The following is a 23,633-nucleotide window of genomic DNA, read 5'->3' as shown; positions in this document are numbered from 1 at the left end:
AGGGGAGAAATGTTCAATATCAAAGAAATGCAAATCAATACCACAGTGAGACCAGACACAGTGGCTCTCACCTGTAATCCCAACACGTTGGGAGGCTGAGGCAGGAGGATTGTTCAAGACCAGCTTGAACAACAGAGCGAGACCTCATCTCTACAAAAAAAATTGTTTTTTGGTTAACCAGGCATGGTGGCACATGCCCATAGTCCTGGCAACTTCAACTTGGGAGGGTGAGGTGGGAGGATTGTTTGGGCCCAGAGTTGAAGGCTGCAGTGAGCTATGATCCTGCCACTGCACTTCAGTCTAGGTGATAGAGGAAAACCAAAAAAAACCACAATGATATACTACTTTAGACTCACTGGAATGGTTATCATCAAAAAAGGTGGATAATAAGGGTTGGCAAGAATATGGAGAAATCAGAACCCTCATTCACTATTAGTGGGCCTGTAAAATAGTGAAGCCACTTTAGGAAACAGTCCAGCAGTTCCTCAAAAGCTTAAGCATGCTTTTATGTCATAAGACCCAGAATCCTCCTCCCAGAAATATAGCCAAGAGAAATGAAAATATATGTTATACAAAAACTTGTTCAGGAATGTTCATCACAGCATATTCATAATAGCCAAACTATGGAAATAACCCAAATGACTATCAGCTGATTAATGAATAAACAGGATATGGTATACTTTTTTTTTTTGAGACAGGTTCTTGCTCTGTCACCCAGTCTAGAGTGCAATGATGTGATCACAGCTCATTGCAGCCTCCACCTCCCAGGCTCAGCTGTCCTCCCACCTCAGCCTCCTGAATAGCTGAAAACACAGGTGCATGCCACCATGCCCAGCTATTTTTTTTTTTTTTTTTTTTTGTAGAGACAAGGTCTTGCTGTTACCCAAGCTGGGCTCAAACTCCTGGGCTCAAATGATCCTCCCACCTTGGCCTCCCAAAATGCTGGAATTACAGGCATGAGCCACTGTACCAAGCCAGAATGTGATATATTCATACTAGAGGATATTACTCAGCAATAAAAAAATGGAATACAGATACATGCTACAACCATTGGTAAACCTTGAAAATATTGTGCTAGGTGAAAGAAGCAGTCACGAAAGACCACTTATTGTATGAGTTCCTTAATATGAAGTGTCCTGAAGAGGCAGTTGCATGGAGACGGAAAATAGTTTTATGGTTGCCTAGAGCAAAGGGGTTTGGTGGGAAATATGAAATGACTGATAAGTCCAAGGCTCCTTTTTGGGGGTGATGAAAATATTGTAAAATTGCGTGATAATGGCTGTGCAACTCTTAACTATCCTAAAAAATCACAGTATCATAATTAATTAAATGGATGAATTGCGCCGGGCGTGGTGGCTCAAGCCTGTAATCCCAGCACTTTGGGAGGCCGAGGGGGATGGATCACGAGGTCAATAGATCAAGACCATCCTGGTCAACATGGTGAAACCCCATCTCTACTAAAAAAATACAAAAAATAAGCTGGGCATGGTGGCGTGTGTCTGTAATCCCAGCTACTCGGGAGGCTGAGGCAGGAGAATTGCTTGAACCCAGGAGGTGGAGGTTGCGGTGAGCCGAGATCACGCCATTGCACTCCAACCTGGGTAACAAGAGTGAAACTCTGTCTCAAAAAAAAAAAAAAAAAAAAGGATGAATTGCATGCTATGTACATTGTAGCTCAAAGTTGTTTAAAAAAAAAAAAAGGTGAATGTGCATGGCCACAGAAAATGGAGTGCAGTGCAGACGGAGTGGTGACCGCTCTAGTCAGTACGGTAGATCCGAAGAGACTTAGAAGGAAGCACAGGCTGGTTTTCCCATCCTCATCCTTGGGACTGACCTTGTTGCTAAGCTCTGGCCATTGCTTTGGAGACTGTTTCTTGAAAATATTTATCCCAGACAATCTGTCAGGTCTGTGCAAGCCAGGCACCAAAAGTTGGTGGTGACTTGGAGACGTGTCAAGCTGCCCCGTCTCTTTCTTCCCAGACATTCATTTCTGAGTAGGACTTGTGTGCCACACGCTGTGCCCACTGCTTCCATAAACATCCTTCCCTGCAGGACTCCCTGGAGCACCACAGGCCGGGTGCCGAGGGTGCCAAGCACGCAAGGTCACACAGCAGTGCACAACACAGACAGGATTCTGCGTGATAGTCCTTCAGGTTCACTTCACAGATTAGTTGACACTTAACTGTTCTGGGAGCTGGGCCAAGGAGTCCTAACATGGAAATTGAGTAACCGTGGTTTTCTGCCCAAGGTACAGGAGAATAAATAGGAGTAGATGGAATCTCTTAAATTAAAAATTTCTCCAGTAAATTTTTCCTGAGTCTTTGCCTCCTACCACTTTAGTTCTCATTAAAAGCTTAGATATCAAAAAGAAGAAAATAAAGTAGCAAGCATTAGCAGAAAAACTGTTTTCTGAGAACTTAACTTCTATTTGGTTTATATGTTGCTTACTTGTGTGGGTCATTGCTCTAGGCATCTTCAGTATATTCCTCTACTCCTTGCAGCATTAAGGGGTAAGTATGGTTGTCATTATTGCTGTTTAGCAAAAGCAGATGGATACTGAAGCACAGAGAGGTCAGCTGATTTACTGAAGACTACCCAGCTAGTGAATAGTATTCAAACCTAGTAGTCTGGCTTCAGTATCTGTGCTCTTGACTACTGTGCCATGCTGTGTCTCAGTCACGTCTCATTCAGCAGCTTGTCGTCTTCTAGGGTTGTGATTTTAACATGGCTGGGAAAAACAGTTCCAAGTCTGTAGGATAGAATCAGTTAGATTCTCTCTCTCTCTTTTTTTTTTTTTTTTTTTTTTTTGAGACAGGGTCTGGCTCTGTTGCTCAGGCTGGAGTGCAGTATCATGATCTCTGTTGGTTTACTGCAACCTTCACCTTCCAGGCTCAAGCAGTCCTCCTCCCACTTCTGCCTCTTGAGTAGCTGGGACTACAGGTGCATGCCACCATGCCCAGCTACTTTTTTAAAGTTTTTTGTAGAGATGAGGTCTCACTGTGTTGTCCAGCTGGTCTCAAACTCCTGGGCTCAAGCAAACCACCCACTTTGGCCTCCCCAGGTGCTGGGATCGTAGGCATGAGCCATCACACCTGGCTGGAATAGGTTAGGTTTTTCTGTCTTGATACTTTGCAGAGTATCACTGTGTCTTCTGTATGAGCCTTACCTGAATATGTCTGAGAACCACTCCTCTATACCACACAGAGGCCTTTGCAAAGGCTGCCAGGGAAACAGTTTCTGTAGGAGCTTGCGAGGACCTTGACAGTTACTAATTCATCCTTTCACCTTAAAGATGAGGAAACAAGGGAAGTCACTCTGCTAAGATCACCTAGCCTCTCCTGACTCTGACCAGTGCCCTCTTAATATAATAGGGATCTAGGCCAGGCGCAGTAGCTCATACCTGTAATCCCAGCATTTTGGGAGGCTGAGGCAGGCCGATCACTTGAGGTCAGGAGTTTGAGACCAGCCTGGCCAATATGGTGAAACTCCATCTCTACCAAAAATAGAAAAATTAGCCAGGCGTGGTGGCAGGTGCCTGTAATCCCAGCAAATTGGGAGGCTGAGGCAGGAGAATCGCTTGAACCCAGGAGGCAGAGGTTGCAGAGAGCTGAGGTCACACCACTGCATTCCAGCCTGGGTGACAGAGCGAGACTCCGTCTCTAAATAAATAAATAAATAAATAGGAATCTAGGAGTGACTGGGGACTTCCTAAGAATCAGATGCTGGGCTTCTCTTTGTTCCCATTGAATCCTCACAGGTTATAATCCTAGCTGTCCGCTGCAGTAATACAGAGCAGTCTAAGGCCTAGTGAGGAGGTGACCTTCCTACAGTTATAAAGCCAGCAAGTCTGACACATACCAAGTGTCCCATAAATATTGCTTAGTTGCTGTTGATGTTAGCAGTAATGACATTGATTAAAATGGAAATCTGCCTGTAGGTATCTGTTCATCTGCCTCAGTAGCATCAGTTGTGATACCCAGTCTGCTTTAGAAAGTTGAACCTTAAAAAAATTTAGATGGTTCTTTTAAAAAATGGGGTGGTGGTGGTGGGGGGATTTTTCAAAAAGGATCCCTCTCGGGCTTCAGCGGTGTCCCCTCATGGAATCTCAGCAGAAAAACCAAGTAAGCAGAGCCATTTGCAACTTGAAGATAGTTCCACAGAATTTGCTGTCAGACATCTGCCTGGGTACTTTCTGGGGAGTCTGGCTGGTGGCAGGAGGAGGGGATAAGCAGGTAGGGATGGGTCATGTTACTGTGTTACTGTGTTCGAATATTTTTACTTTACGTTAAAGTTGATGAGACACAACTACTGCGGAGTCCATTTTTCCGAGTCTCTGAGCTTGCCTGGCTCCTAGGGGTTTGGAGAGAGTTTTGTGGCTTTCAAAATCTCTGTTTTAGGCCCAAGACCTAGCTGAATGGCTGTGTTACCTTAAGTCTTTTCAAAGCAGGTTTGTGGGGCAGAAATGTGTTTTCTCACAAGCCATGACTCAATCCTCTCTCCGGTGGCTATGTCAGCCTCCATTGTGTTCCCTCCTCCAGGGGCTTCTGAGGAGAATGGCCTGCCTCACACGTCAGCCAGGACCCAGCTGCCCCAGTCAATGAAGATTATGCATGAGATCATGTACAAACTGGAAGTGCTCTATGTCCTCTGCGTGCTGCTGATGGGGCGTCAGCGAAACCAGGTGGGCCCCTCTCCATGGTCTCAGGACACAGGGAGCAGGTGCTGCCTGGGTGCTCGTGGTATGCTGGTGCTCCACTGGGCCTTCTGTGGAATGGCTTTCACTCTAGCCTGGCAAAGCATAGGGGTCTTCCTCCTTCCATTCTACTCATAAGGAAACCAGGCTGATTGCAGAACTGGAGCCTTTCCACTGTGCCTTACTATGTGGAGCATGTCTAGAGGCAGTTCTGGTTGGTGCTCAGGGCAGGAGCAGGCAGCTTGCCTCTGTGATGTGAAGACTGAAGGGTTGAAGACTGGCAAGACTGGCCCTGTGGATGTGCTGGAGGCCTTGCCAACTTCCTGTGGGCTCAAGGCGGTGGGACAGAGCCCAGAGCTCTGTCTGCTCATGAAAACTGGGCAAGTACGGGTCTCCAAATGTGCAGGGCTTCCCTGAGCCTTGAAGTAGTTCCAAGATGGGGGAGGAAGGACCCATAACCTACAGTGGGAGAAAGGCCTGGAAGAGTGTGGCCCGCCTGCCCAAGACTGTTGAAAAGTAGCCTTTTTCTGCAGACTACGCCCTTCTCCTAGCAGGGAAACCAGACATCTCAGTGAGGAGATACTGGACTATCGCAAGTCTGGGTGACAGAGGTGCAGTTACCTGCATTTTACAAGTGAGGATGAAAATGTTCAGAAGAGGAGGAAGGAGCCTACCAGATGGGAAGGGGCAGTGCCCTGGGGAGGAGCGTGCGTAGTCGGTGGAACAGTGAGGCAGCCAGGGGGCGGCCTGGAGCAAGCAGCCAGGGGAGAGGAGGGCTGCGGGCTCGCAAGGGCCAGGTCACGGCAAGCTGCCAGAGGCCATTTTAAAGACTGGTTTTTTCTCTGAGTGAAGTGAGAAATCGTCCCTCTGACTGCTCTGGGAAAGACTGGAAACAGCAAGGAAGGGAATAGGACAACCATTAGGGGCTCTCGATAGGGCCAAGAGATGATAGCAGCTAGGACCGGCACTTTGTTGGTGGGACTGGTGGGAGATGCTTGCATTCTGGATACGTTTTAAAAGACAGGATTTGCTGATGGTTTGGATGTGAACATAAGAGTGAGGAAAGGAGTTAAGGGTGACTCCCGAAGTTTTTTTGCCCAAGTAAGTGAGAGCATGGATTTGCCATGTGTTGAGATGGTTAAGGCTTTCAGGTAACGGGTGGAGGAGCAGGCTTAGGGAGGAAGATGGGGAGTTCCTTTTTGCACAAGGTAGATTGGGGTGTCTCTTAGAATTGGCAGTTAGATTGATTACCTACAGCTGGTGTTGGGGAGATGGCAAGGTTGGAGGTACCACTTTGGGAGTCCTCAACATGTGGTTATATTTAAAACAGGACCCTGAATGAGATCCCACACTGATAGCCACAGCATTGGTGTCCCTTCCTTCAATATGGAGCATGTTTTTTATCAAAAATATTCATTGTAGGGACAGCTTCTATGTGTTGAGTGCTGTTACTTTTTGGGGGCACTTTCACAGTTACTTATATTTGAAATAATTGTAGGGACAGTAATTCTATGTGTTGAGTGCTATTACTTTTTCGAGATACTTTCACAGTTACTTGTATTTCAATGTTCAGGCATTTAGGAAGTTGCACAACAGGTGGTGAGTCGGTGAGTCAGTGAGTCGGTGTCCCCACACTTGATTCTTGAGAAAGCCGGGGCAAAGTAGGCTGTGCTCTCGGGGGACAGGCCCGGATAGAGCCAGCATTTAAACTCTGCTGCCCTGCGTCCTCTTTCTGCCCTCTCACAGCAGTTCCCTGTTCCCTGGGCTGCCTTGTTGTCAAGTTGCTCTGAGTTGTTGTGATCTGGAGTTAAACGATATGATTACAGTACTGCTTCCTTGGGAAGGGACCGTTAGTGACCTTGAAATCCTGCCCCCTGAAAACCACTGTTTCGCCAGCATGTTCTCATTTGCACAGTCAGTCTTTTCTGAGTTTCTGCTGTGTGCTGGGCACCATGAGGACCCAGGTTCCCAGATCCCGCCAACACTGGGTAGCAAGGGAAAGGGTTTCCTTGGCCAGGCCTCACAGAAGTCTTCCTCCTTAAAGTGGCCTTCTTGTTAATGGGCAGTTGGGCCAAGTTCTCTGACCATTCTTGGCCAAATTGAAATCTCAAGACTGGAAAGTCTCCTCAAATGCTGTCAAGTTTCATCCCTCTGGTGCTAATGAAAATCAGCCATGTAGCAGTCGTTTCTTTTAGTGCCCTGAGTAGCTTCCACATTACTTCATTGAGCCTTTTCAACAGCTCCATTGTCCCCCATCGTCTTCTCTGTCAAGGGACTCAGGCTCAAAGAATGTTACTCAGGGTCACAGATCTATCTTGTGAAGCCCAGGCTGGCTGACTGCAAAGCCTGAGCTCTTACCCACTGCCACCTCAGGAAGAGTGGTGCTTCATCTTGCCCACCTGCCCAGCATCCCGCTATAGAGCAGGCTATGGGACCGGACCTGAGAGTAGGAATAATGCATTCTACAAGTAAAATTTGTCCTAGAAATTTTACAGGTGAAAAAGCTGATTTTTTTTCCCTATTTTTCTGAGACAGTCTTGCTTTGCCACCTAGGCTGGAGTGGTACAGTGGTGCGATCTCAGCTCACTGCAACCTCTGCCTCCCAGGCTCAAGCAATCCTCTTGTGTCGGCCCTCCAAGTAGGTGGGATTACAGACACACTCTACCATGCCTGGCTAATTTTTTTGTATTTTTAGTTGAGATAGAGTTTCACCATGTTGCCCTGGCTAGTTTCAAACTCCTGAGCACAGATAATCTGCCCGCCTTGGCCACCCAGTGTGCTGGGATTATAGGTGTGAGCCACCATGCCCAGCCAAGAAGCTGGTATTGTCAAGAGAAAAAGGAAATAATGTAATAGAAACCTCAAACCCAAGCACTAGCGTGGACTTTAAAAGACCTAGGGTCAAGTCTAAGTCTGCCTCAGAAGGCCCTTCTCTTCCCAGCTGTGACTCACCCCTAGTCTGTTTAAGCTGGGTTTCTAGTCTGTGCAGTGAGGAATTGCACTGGACGAAATTTTTGGACCATTGCAGCAACGTTTTATAGCTGTGTGACCTAGGCCTGACTTAGAGCTCTTTGGAGTGAGACAGGAAGGCACAGGGCTTGGTGAACACCATAAATGCCAATCATACTTCCCCAACCCTAGTTAAGGTAGACCCAGGCTGGGTTTTAGTAAAGACCTGAGTGGCAGAGCAGGTGTCATTTTACATCGGCCCCAGGCTAACAAGATTCTGGACTGCTTACGTGTCTAACACTGGCCAGAGGCTGTGATTTCCATTAGGAAGAAAACAGTCACCTCCATTACTTCCAGTGGCAGAAACTGCTGTTACTTCTACACCAACCTAATATGTTGAAAGAAGAGGTCCATGGGAATGGAGGCTGCCAGGGTTGTCTTTGTCAGGTTCTGGTCTCCCAAGATAAATGCATACCTGTAGTGGGCTAGAAAGGGGAATACTTAGGACCAGAACACCTGAATTAGGTGCTGCTGCAGTCACTGACCTTGCCCAGGCTGGTCTTGCTGAACTTCTCCTCCCCCTTGTAAAATGGCAGTAATGGAGCACTGGCGCCGTGTGCTGAGCTTTGCGTCTGCTTTCTGACTTGATTCTTATAATGGCCCCCAGAAAGGCTAGTAATAGCTTTCTGTTATATAAACACATTTTAATAGGGAAATCGCTCCTGTAGTTCTGTTTTAAAAGATATAAATTAGTATCAGTGAAGCCTCTGTCCCCTCTGATCCTTGACATTCTAATGGTTCCATGAAGCAGATAGTTTTACCAGTTATTAGTGTATCATTCTAGAGACATTTTATGCTTACAGAGGCAAATTATATTCCTCTTTTTTTTACATGATCAGTAATGTAGCATAAACACACTTGGTTTCCCAGTACTATCTCTTGGCAGTTTAGTTCACAACGTGAAAAAACACTTTGATTCTTTTTTACCGGTCCCTATATCCCATGGAGTGGCATACCATAATTTATTTCACTAATCCCCATTGATGGAAGTGTAGGTTATGTCTGTTTTGGGGTATTACAATAATGTTGTAGTGAGTAGCATTGTAAATATATGTCATTTAGTATTTATATGGATCTGCCTGAGAATAAATTGCTGGAGTGGAATTGCTGGTTAAAGGGATTATGGATTTACAATTTTAGAGATACTGCCAAACCATCTTCCCTGTGCAGGTGGTACCAGTGTGCCCTCCCACCATCAGCATGTGAATTTGCCTGATGCCCAAGTCACCAACACAGTCTTAAAAAGTTTTGTTACCTTTGCCAGTCTGAAAAGGTGAAAAAATCAGAGAAGTTTGTAGGACTCCTTACAGAGGAATTTCTTTACCTGTGGCATGAATTGCCAACGTATGTTCCGTGTTTGTCATATTTGGCTTGTGACTTTGCTTATTTTGAGTTTTGCTGTGCAGAATATTAAAAAGTTTGGGTGGTTGATGTCAACAAGCTTCTTTTTGAGCTTCCAGGTTTAGTATAATCCTTCAGAAAGGCGTTTCCAACTCTTAGATCATTTTTTTAAATTTTTTGCAGAGATTTTTCTAGATTTTAAGAGTTTTACTTTTTAATAATTGTATCTTTCAGCTGAAATGTATCCTAATGCAAAACATCAGGGACGTTTTCATGTTAATATGAGGAGACAAATCTTAAGGAATTTGTTTAAGGTTACAACGTTTGCACATGGTAAAGCTAAGAGTCAAACCTAGGACTGTTGGATCTCATGCAGGACTATCTGCATCCCAAACTCAAGCTCCTATGATAGGACCTGCCATATATTATGACTTGTAGGATTATTGGGAACATTAATGAGCAAAGTTAAAAGTGTGTGTGTGGTGGGTGTAGGGGTTAGATGGATGTTTTCTTCAAACCGTGGCACCCCTACTGATGGTTGCCTTCGTTCTGATTATTGTTATCATGTGTGCTGAGCACGAGGTTTTGCTAGATCTTTCGAGCACATTTGTCTTCATACTTCTCCGTTCCTATTTCATCCAGGTTCACAGAATGATTGCAGAGTTCAAGCTGATCCCCGGACTCAATAATTTGTTTGACAAGCTGATTTGGAGGAAGCATTCAGCATCTTCCCTTGTCCTTCATGGTCACAACCAGAACTGTGACTGTAGCCCGGTAAGCAGGAGGCCCCTGGGGACACATGGGGCCTCACTTGCTTGGAGTAGTTGTTTCAAGACCTTCTGCTGACCCTTTGACCTTTTTTCCTTTGGGAGTAGACCAGAAACTAAAAGTCATATTTTATAGTCCCCTAATTGGAAGGTACCTTGGAGTAGGATCTGAGTGAACCCCAATCCCCACCCTAACCTGTGCAGAAATCCCTTTTAAGATGTTCCTAGGCCGGGTGCGGTAACTGACACCTGTAATCTCAGCACTTTGGGAGGCTAAAGCACGCAGATCACTTGAGGTCAAGAGTTCGAGGCCAGCCTGGCCAGCATGGGGAAACCCCGTCTCACTAGTGTAAGAGACACTGTGTCTCTCACTGAAAATTTAAAAATTAGCCGATGTGGTGTTGGGTGCCTGTAATCCCAACTCTTCAGGAAGCTGAGGCACCAGAATTGCTTGAACCCAGGAGGTGGAGGTTGCAGTGAGCTAGGATCACACCACTGCACTCCAGCCTGGGCTGCAGAGTGAAACTGTGCCTCCAAAAAAAAGAAAAAAAAAAGTTCCTGCCTGGGGTCCTCTAGCCAGCCTCCCCCCGTACATCTGTGTGATGGGGATCTCATTTCACCGAAGGCAGGGGGCTGCCCACTACATGAGCTACCAGCATGCTTTTCTTTATTTGCTGTTTGTTTTTTTTTTCTTTTTTTGTTCTTTTTTAAAAAAATACGGAACGCTTCACGAATTTGCGTGTTATCCTTGCGCAGGGGCCATGCTAATCTTCTCTGTAACGTTCCAATTTTAGTATATGTGCTGCCGAAGCGAGCACTTGCTGTTTTATCCTCTTGTAATTTTCAGCCACCTATAGGACCATACTCCACCAATGGTCCCCATCAACAAAGGGCTTTGGGGCCAAGTGTAGTGGCTCATACCTGTAATCCCAGCACTTTGAGAGGCTGAGGTGAGCAGATCACCTGAGGTCGGGAGTTAAGAGACCAGCCTGACCAACATGGTGAAACCCCATCTCTACTAAAAATACAAAAATATCCAGGTGTCGGTGGCGCATGCCTGTAATCCCAGCTACTTGGGAGGCTGAGGTGGGAGAATCGCTTGAACCTGAGAGGTGGAGTTTGCAGTGAGCTGCGGTAAAGCCACTGCACTCCAGCCTGAGTGACAGAGCAAAGACTGTCTCACACACAAAAAGGGAGTTTTGGATGCTTTGGTTTTTTGAGCCCAAGAACTCTCCTTTACTTTGTGTCTGTCACAGTCCCCTTGAGAGAGCTCTGAACTGTGCATTGGAAGGCTTGTTGGAAGAGCTTGAATGAGTCACTGGATCTCTGAGCCTCTGTTTTCTTGGGAAAGGAGGATAATACTCTTTCCCCTACTGGCCCCCCAGGCTAGTCAGCAGCCTGCCTACCAGCACGAGAAGGAAAGTGCTCTGGACCTAAAAGTGCCACACAGCCGTCAGAGCCCACTGCCATGGGGACCCCTGATCTCTTCACTGCACTCTGGGGACTTCCCTCAGTGACCTCTCTTCTACATTATCATTTGAGTTTTTAATTTCAAGCAAATATATTTTGCATTTCTAGATTCAATTCAGAAACTGCTTCGCCATGATGTTAATGTCTTTCTTCTGTTGCATATTCTGTCTTTAATCATTTTTAAAATACTTTTCTTAAGGTCTCTTTCGATTGCTCATGGGGTGCTAATGCTTTTGTTTGGGTCTTCAGACCTCAGGGTGGAGTGCTGCCTTGTGTTCTTTAATGTCTGTGGAGAGGCCACCTTCAGTGGGGCTAGTTTTCCCCATGGGCACCTGTGTAGCCTCAGCCTGGGAGGCATTTCTACAGGGCACTTTTGCTTTTGTCTGCCAGATATGGCAGGGGTACAGCTGTCCCACAGCCAGTTTTCATATTTATTGTCTTGGCCCTACTGCCCCAGTATGTGAGCCCAGGGTTTTTGCTGCTCTTGGGAGGCCCCCTTCACCTGCCAGCAGCACCCTGGCAGAGCCAGAATTCCTTGTCAGCTCCCTGGGCTGGTGGGTCAGACTTCTTTCCCGGCTCCCTGGGCTGGTGGGTCGGGCGTTTCTAACCCTTCTTTCACCAAGTATACTTGTTCCCCAGGCCTTACAGGGACTTGAGACCCTGTCTGGTCCCTGCTGGGCATTAGAACCCAAGCCTTAGTGTTGTCTCCACCTCGCCACTGCCCACAGCTGCTGAGTGTCAGTTCCTTGGCTCACTACTCCAAACTCCTCGGTCATTTCTTCATTTTTTATTCCTATGGACTTCCCACCTCCTCCCCACACCTGTTTTTGTTGGTGGTGGGGAGAGGTTGTTTGTTTTTGTTTTTTGAGACAAAGTCTCCATCACCCAGGCTGGCGTGCAGTCAGTGGTGCGATCTTTGCTTACTGCAACCTCTGCTTCCCAGGTTCAACTGATTCTCCCACCTCAGCCTCCCAAGTAGCCGGAATTACAGGCGCAGTAACCATGCCTGGCTGATTTTTGTATTTTTAGTAGAGACAGGATTTGCCATGTTGCCCAGGCTGATCTCAAGCTCCTGACCTCAAGCAGTCTGCCCGCCTCGGCCTCCCAAAGTGCTGGGATTACAGGTGTAAGCCACCATGCTCAGCCTTATTTTTTATTGAGTGTGCTGGCATGTTTTTAGCAGGAAGGGGGCCACATTAGCTGAATCTGCTGTTGATCAGATGTGGAAGTGAACAGATGGTTTTCTAACTAAAGCAAAGTCCTCATGGTGCCTGAGGACCCGAGGGTCAGAGAAGCAGGCTCTCACCAGAGTATCTGCTTGTTTTATTTTGGAGGCTTGTGACTGTGGTTTTAACATTGAGTCTGTTTTATGTGTTTCAGGACATCACCTTGAAGATACAGTTTTTGAGGCTTCTTCAGAGCTTCAGCGACCACCATGAGTAAGTACAAGTGTGTGCAAGGAGAGTCACTGGGCTGTCTTTTGAAGGCCTCGATCTTTTTGTCTGGTCCCTGGCCTCAGTACAAGAGGTGTCCCTGGAGCTGGTGGAAGCCCACTATTCCCTCCATGTTAGCAGGTGTGACACTGAAGTAGGAGCTGCCATCTGTCCAACCTTCCTTAGGGCAGGCACTGCCTCTGAGCTTCCTTTTAACTCTCGCAGCCACCCCAAGAAGTGAATATGAAAGTCGTTGGCCCCTTATTACCTTTGGAATCAATGGACCTTTCAGCCAACTGCCCCTCTGAAGCAAGAGTGGACAGCGTGGCTATTCCCAAGGGCCAGCAGGAACCTCAGACAGGCAGAGCCAGCTGATTATTGAGCAGATGGGGAATTCTTCCCTCCACAAGGATGTGTGCTCCCTTTCATTTTTCTTTAAATACATTCTGCCCTCATTTATTTTTTTAACCTTCAATGTACAAGGAAAATTACTGTCTGCTGTAAGGAAAACAGTGCAGGAAGTGAGTGACTGGCATGCAGGAAGGGGCTGACTGGAAGCTGATCCTTGACCTTGGCATTGGGGAGATGATGTGGTGCGGACATCGTCTTAGTGAGCCAGAGGTTTATGAGCTCAGCTCCAGCCAGCTGCCTGTGCACAGGAAACTGGGCTCACTGTTGCATAACTTCCGATTTTTTCTGTCAAGGAAAGCCAGAAATGAAGATTTATGTAAAAGGTCCTGATTTTTAAATGTTTGTTGAAGTTTTGTTTAAAAACTTGCATTGGAGCTAACAGAACATGCCCAGAGACAGCTGTGGCCCAGGGCACCTCCATCATATGTAACCGTCCTCTTTGAGGATTTTTCTGGCTAACAGCCAAAGAAGGGCTCCAGGAAGTATATTGACCTTCTGAAAAATGGTACCACATATGTTATGGAACCGCACTGTTTTGCCTGAGGAAGTAAGTCTCTGACTTTCATCTCAGACTTTTCAATCTGAGTACTCTGTGGAATGTCAGGGTGAATGCCAACAGCCATGGTCCCTGCTCTCATGAAGGGCAAGGTCTGAAACGGAGACAATCATTTATCAGAGGATTCCACTGTTGAACATGAGTGGCGAGTGGAGATGGTATCCAGGAAGAGAGGAGAGGGGTCTGTGAGAGGACATTTGACAGGGTCCAGAACTGGCCAGAGGATACTCAGGCACTCTCTCCTGCAGAAGTGGCTTGTCAGCGTCAAGACCTAAGGGTCGGCTTCTAGTGAATTGAGTGAACAGGCATGTGAGAGGGTGAATGTTCTAGCCAGAAGTCCCTGAGTGAGGGAGGACCAGTGTGGCCAGCAGATGGGAGTGATGTGGGCTTTGCTCTGGGCTGGGTTACACAGGGCCTTGTGGGTCACATTCACAGGCCTGGATTTTATATACAGACAGTCCATCACTTAGGATTTTTCAACTTTACAATGGTACAAAAGTAGAATTTTGAATTTTGATCTTTCCCTGGGCTAATGATACACAGTTTACGCGGTCACCAAGGTAGACAGCCAGTACTCTGCTCTGTGCCTGCCATGTTGGCAGTGATCATGCCCAAGTGTAGGCTGTCATTGTTCTGAGCACATTCCAGGTAGGCTGGGCTAAGCCGTGAGGTTCAGTAGGTTCGCTATATTAAATGAGTTTTCTTGTTGTTGTTGTTTTCCAAGACAGAGTCTTGTTTTGTTTCCCAGGCTGGAGTGCAGTGGCACGATCTTGGCTCACTGCAACCTCCGCCTTCCAGATTCAAATGATTCTCCTACCTCACCTTCCCGTGTAGCGGGGATTACAGGCATGCACCACTATGCCCAGCTAATTTTTTATGTTTTTAGTAGAGGCGGGGTTTCACCATCTTGGCCCAGGCTGGTCTCGAACTCCTGACCTTGTGATCCGCCCACCTTGGCTTTCCAAAGTGCTGGGATTATAGGCGTGAGCCACCATACCTGGCCTAAATGTGTTTTCAACTTAACGGTGTTTTCAAATATGATGGGTTTATCGGGATATAACCCCCTCCTAAGCCAGAAAATGTCTGTGTTTTAAACACAGTGAGAATCTGTGAAGTGTTTTCACCAGGAGTGACAGAATCAGAGTCCAGATTCTGAGGATCACTTTGGACCCTGTGTGATAACTCAGTTCCAGTGGGATACCTTTTAGGGAGCTAGTGTCCTGGGAGCACAGGACCCAGCAGTGACAGGCCTGGATGGCAAGCTGGGTGTCAGTGTCAGGGGGTGTCAAACAGTTGACCAGGCCTGTGTGTGATGTGTGACTGGTGGCTGGTGGGACGGCTGCAGCAGGGCCAGGCTTGAGTATGATTGGACATGTTGAGGTGTTGGTGCCTTTGAGAAAACAAGCAGAAATATAGGCAAAGAGAAAGGCCCAGAGCTACTGAAGGAAGGGGCCTTGTCAGTGAATGTGGCAGGCAGAGGTTGGGGGTTGGGGGCAGGGAGAGATTCCACAGCCTGAGAGCCCAGAGTTCCCTCCTGCAGGTGCTGGCTGGAGTGAGAGGTGCTGGAGGAAAGTGCCTAGTGACTTCTCAGATCTCTTCACAGGAAGTGGCCAGGAGACCCTGCAGTATCCCGGTACTGACCCAGCAGCCTCAGTTCCTGCCCTTTACCACCTCTAACCCATTTTATTTCAGGAACAAGTACCTGTTACTCAATAACCAGGAGCTGAATGAGCTCAGTGCCATCTCTCTCAAGGCCAACATCCCTGAGGTGGAAGCTGTCCTCAACACCGACAGGTGAGTGCAGGCGGTGCAGCTTTTCCCTCAGCCTGTCCTGGCTGTCCACGTTCCCTGGGGGCTCACAGGTGAGCACAGGCAGGCATGCATGCGTAGTCCTCTCTCACATGTAGCTCTTATGTACCAGGCACTGTATTCCTGTCACCTGCATTTTCTCATTGGAGCCTCACGGCAGCCCTAGGGGCAATGCTCCATCAGTACCTGCATTTTACAGTGAGGGAGCAGAGCCTCAGAGAGGTCACCTGCCGGAAGTCACGTGTGCTCCGCACTGCCCTCCCTTGTCTTGTGCATTTGGCACCTTTGCCGATGTGCCTCTTTCTTGCCTGGTGACGTCTGCAGCCAAGCAGGGCGGATAGAAACCTGTTACCTGCTGCCGACTGTTAGGCAGTGTTACCTGAGTTAGATTCACCTCACCTTCTAGAGCAATGGGGGCCAGTAGCACAGGTGTCATAGTACAGTGGATTTTATCCAACAACAGCTATAATTTCCCAACCTTTTTTGATTTTTTTGTTGTTGTTATTTTGTTTTTTTAGACACAGGTTCTTGCTCTGTCCCTCAGGCTGCAGAGCAATGGTGTGGTCATAGCTCACTGCAGCCACAAACTTCTGGGCTCAAGTGATCCTCCTGCCTCAGCCTTCCAAGTAGCTGGGACTACAAGTGTGGGCCACCATGCCCAGCTAGTGTTTTTACTTTTTTTTCGTAGAGATGGGGTCTCACTGTGTTGCCCAGGCTGGTCTCGAACTTCTGGCCAAAATCCTGGGATTACAGGTGTGAGCCACCACTCCTTACCTCCCAACCTTTTTTTCTAAGGCAGCAGAATGCTTCATTCAAATAAAATCATCCCCAGTCCTGCCATGATGTCTGTAGTGGATCATAGTAGAGCTGCTGTATTTGAAGGGCCCAGACCCCTGCCTGCTTGGCCCTCTTCCTTCCCCCATGATGGGGCCTGAGTTGTTTCTTCATCTCTAGCCTTTGCTTCATAGACTGGGAAGCTGAGGCCTGGAGTTGTGGGCACTTTGCCTAAATGGTGCAAAGACTGTACCAATAGGATGAACCTCGGGCAGGGAGTACACTCGGCGTCATCCTGTTGGCACAGTCTTTGCCCCATTTGGCAGACTGTCGTGGACTGTTTCAACACACTTTTGGTATAAACAGCCCTCCTCTGGCAGTTCTGGGCCATGTCTGACTGTGGATGTGTTTCTGGCCTGGGAGGGAAAGCTGGTCTGAGATGTGGTGGGAGTGCATTTGTGGTTGTAATTTTGTGGCTGCAGGGGTCTCCTGGGCTCTGGACCAAGCTGGTACAGAGAGGCGTCCTGCAGACTTGGAAATGTCCCCATAGTTTTTCACTACCGAAGCCAGCAGAGTGACCCAGCCCCAGGGACCCTGGCAGCCTCTCCGATCTGTCACCAGTGTCTCTCTCTCCTATTTCAGGAGTTTGGTGTGTGATGGGAAGAGGGGCTTATTAACTCGTTTGCTGCAGGTGATGAAGAAGGAGCCAGCAGAGTCATCTTTCAGGTGGGTCTGGAGACAGGTACCTGCCAATTCTGTGGGGCCCCAAGCGAGGTGTTTCTCAGGAGGTTAGGAATACCTACTTTAGTCACCAGAGTTCATTCCTGAAGCACAGTTTCTGCTGGGGAGAGGTAGTTTGACTGCCATCTTGCCCTGTGTTGACTGGCAGGTATATGGGAGCTTCTGCTGCAGCCCACAGTGAGCGAGCATTCACCAAGCACCTGTTCTGTGCTGGTGCTGCGTGGGTGGGACAGAACTAGGGTACGGGCCCTGCCATGAATTCCCTAGAGCTGTGCTATTTCAATGCAGTGTAGAAAGGAATGGAGCCAGGGCTGGAGCAACAAAGACAAGCCTCTTCCGCTGCTAGGGGTAGGGGCTGGGTGAGTACAGGAAGGCCTTCTCTGAGGTCCTTAGACATATCTGAGATTAGGCTTGAGGTCTGTGGACAGGTGGACTTCCATCAGGGCTGGGTGTGAGCTGTCCAGAGGCTTCATGCCCACATGGGCCTTTGTCACTTCAGTGCCGTGTCCAAACTCCCTGTCATGGATCCCTGCTGTGCCCTCTGATTCCCTCGGTCAGCGTTAGCCATCACTCCTCTAGGCCAGCCCATCGTCTGTGAGCCCAGTGGCCTGTCTGCAGGTGTCTCTCAGCTTCCCTCACACATTCCTGGCCCCTCAGTTGCACATCCTCCCATTCTTCTGAAAGGGCAAAGCCTAGAGTCTGTTTTCGTGTGGGACTTGCAGGAGCCAGCCTTTCTGTCCCAGATGGCACCTTCTCTGTGACACAGCCCCTTCCAGACAGACCCAGATAGACTTTTCCACTGAGCTGGCACCTCTGTGAGGATGGGGCCACTGCCATGTCCCCAGGCCCAGGATGAAGCCCAATGCTTGGTAGATGTAGTAAATGTCTGTTGAGTACATGAAAAGGCAACAAACATGTCCAAACCCCTTGCGGAATTGAACATGAGCCAGAAGAGGGCAGCCTTAGCCACCTGAGCCAATATTTGGTTTGCAGGTTTTGGCAAGCTCGGGCTGTGGAGAGTTTCCTCCGAGGGACCACTTCCTATGCAGACCAGATGTTTCTGCTAAAGCGGGGCCTCCTGGAGGTATGGTCTGGAGGAGCCAGGGTCTTGGGTTCCATCTTCCCAGCCCGTGCACTGTGCTGTCCTGTCCTGACCCCCAAACAGTTCATCAGGAACAGACCAAATCTTTCGACTTGTAAATGCCAGTGCAGGCTGCCTGGTGTTTGCCCTGGGTTTCCAACTGTGGGTTTCCCCTGGGTGTTTAAGGGGTGACAGATTTGGGAGGTGGCCAGGCCATACAGGAGGGTGAGAGCTTAGTTACCCAGCAAGGCATTTTGACTCTGAGGATATCTTGATAGTAAAAGTTAATTTTCCTTTATTGAATAATGGTCTTCAGAAAAAGTAAAACTTAGAGCAAAATGGCCAGAGTTATCATTAGTCTTTAAAACAATTTTTTTGCCGGGCGTGGTGGCTCAAGCCTGTAATCCCAGCACTTTGGGAGGCCGAGGTGGGTGGATCACGAGGTCAAGAGATCGAGACCATCCTGGTCAACATGGTGAAACCCCGTCTCTACTAAAAATACAAAAAATTAGCTGGGCATGGTGGCGCGTGCCTGTAATCCCAGCTACTCAGGAGGCTGAGGCAGGAGAATTGCCTGAACCCAGGAAGCGGAGGTTGCAGTGAGCCGAGACCGCGCCATTGCACTCCAGCCTGGGTAACAAGAGCGAAACTCCGTCTCAAAAAAGAAAAGAGAAAAAAGAAAAAAGAAAAAAAAGAAAAAAAAAAAAAACACAATTTTTTTTATATGGACAAGAAACTGACCCATGAATTATAAAATCCATGTGGAAAAGAATTGATCCAAACCAATGTAACATCAAGAAAATGTGGAAAACTTTTTATAAAGGAGTTAAATTGGATTTATTCTCTTGATGAAAACTCAATATTTTGGTATAAACTTTATTTAAACAACTTCACAAACACAAACCATGGGGTCAGAATGTGTCCTTTGCTTTTAAATTCTGTCCTTCATTTACTTGAATGACCTCAGTGCTTAGGCAGTGGCCCATGTTAGACCTGGTGACAGCAGCTCCCCTCACCTGGGAGCTGAGCATCCTGCCATCTTGGTGACCACAAACAGGTCACAGACTTCAGCTGTATGCCCTGAACAGGGGAGAGATTGTGCTGCATTCCCAGTCTGCTCCACCTCCTGGTGAGGTCTGTCAGGCCTGGTCCTGTCCTTGGAGCTACCAGCGTCCTCAAACAATAATCTAGACAGGGTTGCAGGTTCCCTCACCAGGATGCTGGCTCAAAGCAAATGCATGCCCTGAGCTCCATGCTAGGCCCTGGGGTGGTGGTGGTGGGGTGGGGGCAGCCACCCCAGGGCCTGGCATGGAGCTCAGGGCGCGAATTGGCTTTGAGCCAGCATCCTGGTGAGGGAACCAGGATGAAAACTCAGTATTTTCGCAGCTTCACCCTCTCCCTCCTCACCCAGCTTCACCCTCTCCCTCCTCACCCAGCACATCCTTTACTGCATTGTGGACAGCGAGTGCAAGTCAAGGGATGTACTCCAGAGTTACTTTGACCTCCTGGGGGAACTGATGAAGTTCAACGTTGATGCATTCAAGAGATTCAATAAATACATCAACACCGATGCAAAGGTAAAGTTAACCCAGGGCTCTGTGGAGTGTGCTGGCTTGTCCAGAAGTTTTCTTGGAGTCCTGGTCTGCCAGTCTTCAGGCACAGGTTTTAAATTAGAGACTACAGGGGAGAAGGGGCAGTCTTTGGCAGACATTCATCAGAACCTGCTCTGCCTGGCACTGTGCTAGACCCGGGGAATGCAGGGATGAAAACCGGGGCTGCTTGTGGGTAGAGATTGAAGGTGGGAATGGGTGGGTTGTGCCCCTGCTGTGATGCAGCATGGTGGGTGCCACAGTGGGAGCTGCTGGAGGGAGGGACTGGCCCCAGTGTGTTAGGCTCACTGGGTGTATGTGTGACAGAAACCCAGCTCAGGCTGACTGAAGTAAGATCAGAAGTAAAATTAGTGGAGTCTAGCACCCTTCAGTGTGAAACCACTGGCCAGAGTGTCAGATCTGTGCTGTACTCCGGGGGGTGCCTTTAGTACCGGGGTAGTGAGGCAGGTCACAAAGCTTGTTTGAGCCTCTGTCTTCCTATCTGAAGCAGTAGGGCTGGTGGAGGTCGCTCACGCCCCTGCAGTGACTGTCCCCCCAGGCCATGGCCATTGCTGGCAGCAGCCCACCGCCCACCATGAGCTTGGTTTCTGCTGCAGTTCCAGGTGTTCCTGAAGCAGATCAACAGTTCCCTGGTGGACTCCAACATGCTGGTGCGCTGTGTCACTCTGTCCCTGGACCGATTTGAAAACCAGGTGGATATGAAAGGTACATGAAAGCCAGCCTGTCAAGGCGAGTCACGCAGGGTGAGAGTGCTGGCATCAGACACCCTGTCTCCAGCACGGAGACAAGAATGACTGAGGGCCTGCACCAGACGCCCATGTGGCCGGCCTGGCCTCAAGGTGGCGGCTCTCAGGGCAATTCACCTTGCTGCTTTGACGTTTCACTGTTGTTCATGCTTCCTTTAATGAGCAGGTACGACACTTTAAAAAGGTAAAAAACCATTGTTACTAGCAAAAAACAAACCAGAAAAAGACCTTCCTGCCCTGGGCTGGTATTGCCTGGCATGATGAGTTGGCTCCTTCATCCTCAGTGCCCTGTGGTGCAGTGGGCGTCTGAACTCACCTGGACTTGCCCACGTGCTTCCATGTGTACGTGCACATGGGTGCTTTTTTTTCCTAGGAGAGGGCCTGTTGCATCCAGCAGATTTTCTTGAGGGTTTGTGACTCCCCCACCAAAAAAAAAAAAAAAAGTCAGAAGCTTGTTCCTTATCACTGTCACCGTCATTGATAGCAAGAAGTATCCTGGTTGGTAATTTAGCTGTTTGCCTCTTTTTTCTGCCCCAGAGGGTCTGTTTCAGGGGAACAGCCACACACAGTTTGGCACCTTTGGCTATTGCCCCGCCTCCCGATTGTGTGGGAAGCAGTTGCTCCGATGCCAGTGGACGGAGCAGAACCTGTGCCTTGTGGTCTCAGCCCTGGGCCAGACTTACCCGAGAGCTGGTGCAGAAAACCAGTTGCGCCAGGAGCTCTGCAGGAGGATTTGAACTTTTCCGTTTTTTTAAATGTAGCGTCATGGATTCATCTTTCTGTGGAGGAAACTCTCCTGTGTGTGATATAGAGGGAGTCTGGAGCCAAGTCGGGGTGTGGGGCAGGGGCCGGGGGGTGGCTGAGGGAGACCTGCCCTGAGCTTGGTTCTGGAGGATGAGGTATGGGGCACACCTGGGGGCTCTGAGAACACGGGCTTTGCCTGGTGGCAGGACAGCCGGAGGTTCCTCTTCCTGCTGCAGTCAGCTTTCATTGCAGCTGTTTTGATGATGAGCTCCCAGCCTTAGAGTCGGGACCCAAGCGGGGCTTGACTCGAGGCCTGGGCAGCCCAGCCACTGAGCCCGAGCCTGACCTGCTGCGCACCCTCCTCTCCCTCCGCAGTTGCTGAGGTCCTGTCCGAGTGCCGCCTGCTCGCCTACATAGCCCAGGTGCCCACGCAGATGTCCTTCCTCTTCCGCCTCATCAACATCATCCATGTGCAGACGCTGACCCAGGTGAGAGGCCCCGGCGGGGAAGGTTGGTTAGAAACCAGTTCATTTGTCCTGGAGCCCAGCAGGTCTCTGTCTCCCACCCTCACTCCAGAAGTGCATCTCCACGGACCCAGCTCTTCCGAGGACTGTCCTCGGGAGGAATCAGTGCCCTATAGAATGGACGGGGCCTAAGGAGGGCTAGCAAGTCCCTTCAGGTCCAGGCTGACTCCCAGGCCAGTGCTGTCCCCGCCTCCCCCGTGTCCATGTCCCTCACCCCTCCTGCCATGCTGAGCTTCGGAATAGGACCTGAGGCTGCCCAGCTCCCTCACCAAACAGTCATGCAGCCTTTCCTTCTCTGAGCCTCACCCCTCTTCTAAAGCGGGGGTGATCCTAGCACCTCTTAGAGGTGGTCTTTGGTTCCATATTGAGGTAAGGCCCCCCTCCGTGGGGAGTACATGGTGAGTGGGGCAGACAGGCAAGTGCTGACTGGCACTTCTGAAGGAGGATGATCACCCCTAACTCATGCACCCAGCCCTGCCTGGGGATGGACCTTTCGGAGGAAGTGATGCTTCAGCCGGGGTCTGGACTGGGACACGTTGCCCTCGGGTAGGGTGGAAGGCGGTCGTGCTGAAAAGGAAGGTACTCAGGCCAGGTGCTGGAGCCGCCTTCCCCCAGTCCTATCTCACGTCTGTGTGGGGAAGAGGTCTGTGGGTGGCCCGAGGCCTGGGGCCACTCTCCTGCTTGCCTGGTGGCTGCCCAGGTTCACCAAGGGCCCCTGGGGCTACTACCAGCCCCTGACCTGGCCGGCCTGTGGCCTTGCAGGAGAACGTCAGCTGCCTCAACACCAGCCTAGTGATCCTGATGTTGGCCCGACGGAAAGAGCGGCTGCCCCTGTACCTGCGGCTGCTGCAGCGGATGGAGCACAGCAAGAAGTACCCCGGCTTCCTGCTCAACAACTTCCACAACCTGCTGCGCTTCTGGCAGCAGCACTACCTGCACAAAGACAAGGACAGCACCTGCCTAGAGAACGTGAGTGCCTCACCCCTCCAGGCAGTGATGGGTGGGACCCGGGGCCTCTCAGAGGGGTGTCCTGGTGCTGGGCTTGACCCGGGTCCTCCAGGTGCCCCTCAGCCCCTCCCTCTTTGCCCAGAGCTCCTGCATCAGCTTCTCATATTGGAAGGAGACAGTGTCCATCCTGTTGAACCCGGACCGCCAGTCACCCTCTGCCCTCGTTAGCTACATCGAGGAGCCCTACATGGACATAGACAGGGATTTCACTGAGGAGTGAGCTTGGGCCAGTGTGGGTGAGCGTGGGTACAATGCCACACACCCTGCCCTGTTCCCGTGCCTCCCTGCTGCTCTCTGCCTGCCCCAGGTCTTTGGGTACAGGCTTGGTGGGAGGGAAGTCCTAGAAGCCCTTGGTCCCCCTGGGTCTCAGGGCCCCAGGTCATCGGAGAGCCTCAGTCCCCATAATGAGGATGGGGTACCATGCCCACCTTTCCTTCAGAACCGTGGGGCCCAGGCCCACCCAGTGGTAAGAGGACTTTTAACATTAGCTCTGTCTGAGCTCCTGCCTGGTTACTTGGTTGTCAGTCCCGGGATGGGGAGGAAGATATGGGTGACCCCCCTCATCTGTGAGCCAAGCCTCCCTTATCCCTGGCCTTTAGACCCAGGCAAAGGCTTCTGAGCCCTGGGCAGGGGTGGGGGTTACCAGAGAATGCTGCCTTCCCCCAGGCCTGCCCCTCTGCCCTTCCTGCCTCATTTTCTTTTAGCTCCTCTGGTTGTTTGCTCATTGGCCGCTGTGTTCATCCCAGGGGGCTCTCACAGAAGTGGAGGGGCCTCTCCCTCCATCCCTTGGGGCACAGGGCAGCAGCTCCTGCCTGAGCCTGGACATGGGGCTCTTCCTTGTGTTGCCAATTTATTAACAGCAAATAAACCAATTAAATGGAGACTATTAAATAACTTTATTTTAAATGACTGCTGT

General features: G+C 49.5%; 1 protein-coding gene and 1 non-coding gene across 3 annotated transcripts in view; one reads left to right on the top strand and one right to left on the bottom strand.

Annotated features, from left to right (window-relative positions):
• The window catches only part of TRPC4AP (transient receptor potential cation channel subfamily C member 4 associated protein), a 79,507-nt gene extending 55,884 nt beyond the window's left edge, over window positions 1–23,623 (top strand). Inside the window, exons 9-19 of one of the 2 annotated variants that reach the window (XM_039479241.2) lie at window positions 4,539–4,681; window positions 9,686–9,817; window positions 12,661–12,719; window positions 15,373–15,474; window positions 16,906–16,989; window positions 17,998–18,088; window positions 19,522–19,662; window positions 20,292–20,400; window positions 21,561–21,673; window positions 22,472–22,678; window positions 22,800–23,623. In XM_039479241.2, coding sequence (XP_039335175.1) covers window positions 4,539–4,681; window positions 9,686–9,817; window positions 12,661–12,719; window positions 15,373–15,474; window positions 16,906–16,989; window positions 17,998–18,088; window positions 19,522–19,662; window positions 20,292–20,400; window positions 21,561–21,673; window positions 22,472–22,678; window positions 22,800–22,937 — 1,319 coding nt within the window. In that variant the 3' untranslated portion in view covers window positions 22,938–23,623. Of the gene's footprint in view, window positions 1–4,514; window positions 4,682–9,685; window positions 9,818–12,660; window positions 12,720–15,372; window positions 15,475–16,905; window positions 16,990–17,997; window positions 18,089–19,521; window positions 19,663–20,291; window positions 20,401–21,560; window positions 21,674–22,471; window positions 22,679–22,799 lie in introns of both variants that reach the window. The other variant, XM_010342675.3, reaches the window with a different exon arrangement.
• On the bottom strand, window positions 10,522–10,628 carry LOC120367944 (U6 spliceosomal RNA). The gene has a single exon (XR_005582185.1). It is a non-coding gene; the product is annotated as a U6 spliceosomal RNA (small nuclear RNA).
• Window positions 23,624–23,633: the final 10 nt, after the last annotated feature.

Source organism: Saimiri boliviensis, chromosome 9 (genome assembly GCF_048565385.1).
Source record: "Saimiri boliviensis isolate mSaiBol1 chromosome 9, mSaiBol1.pri, whole genome shotgun sequence".
NCBI lineage: Eukaryota > Metazoa > Chordata > Mammalia > Primates > Cebidae > Saimiri > Saimiri boliviensis.
The sequence above is the reverse complement of the archived record's forward strand: the minus strand, read 5'-3'. Positions and strand labels throughout refer to the sequence as shown.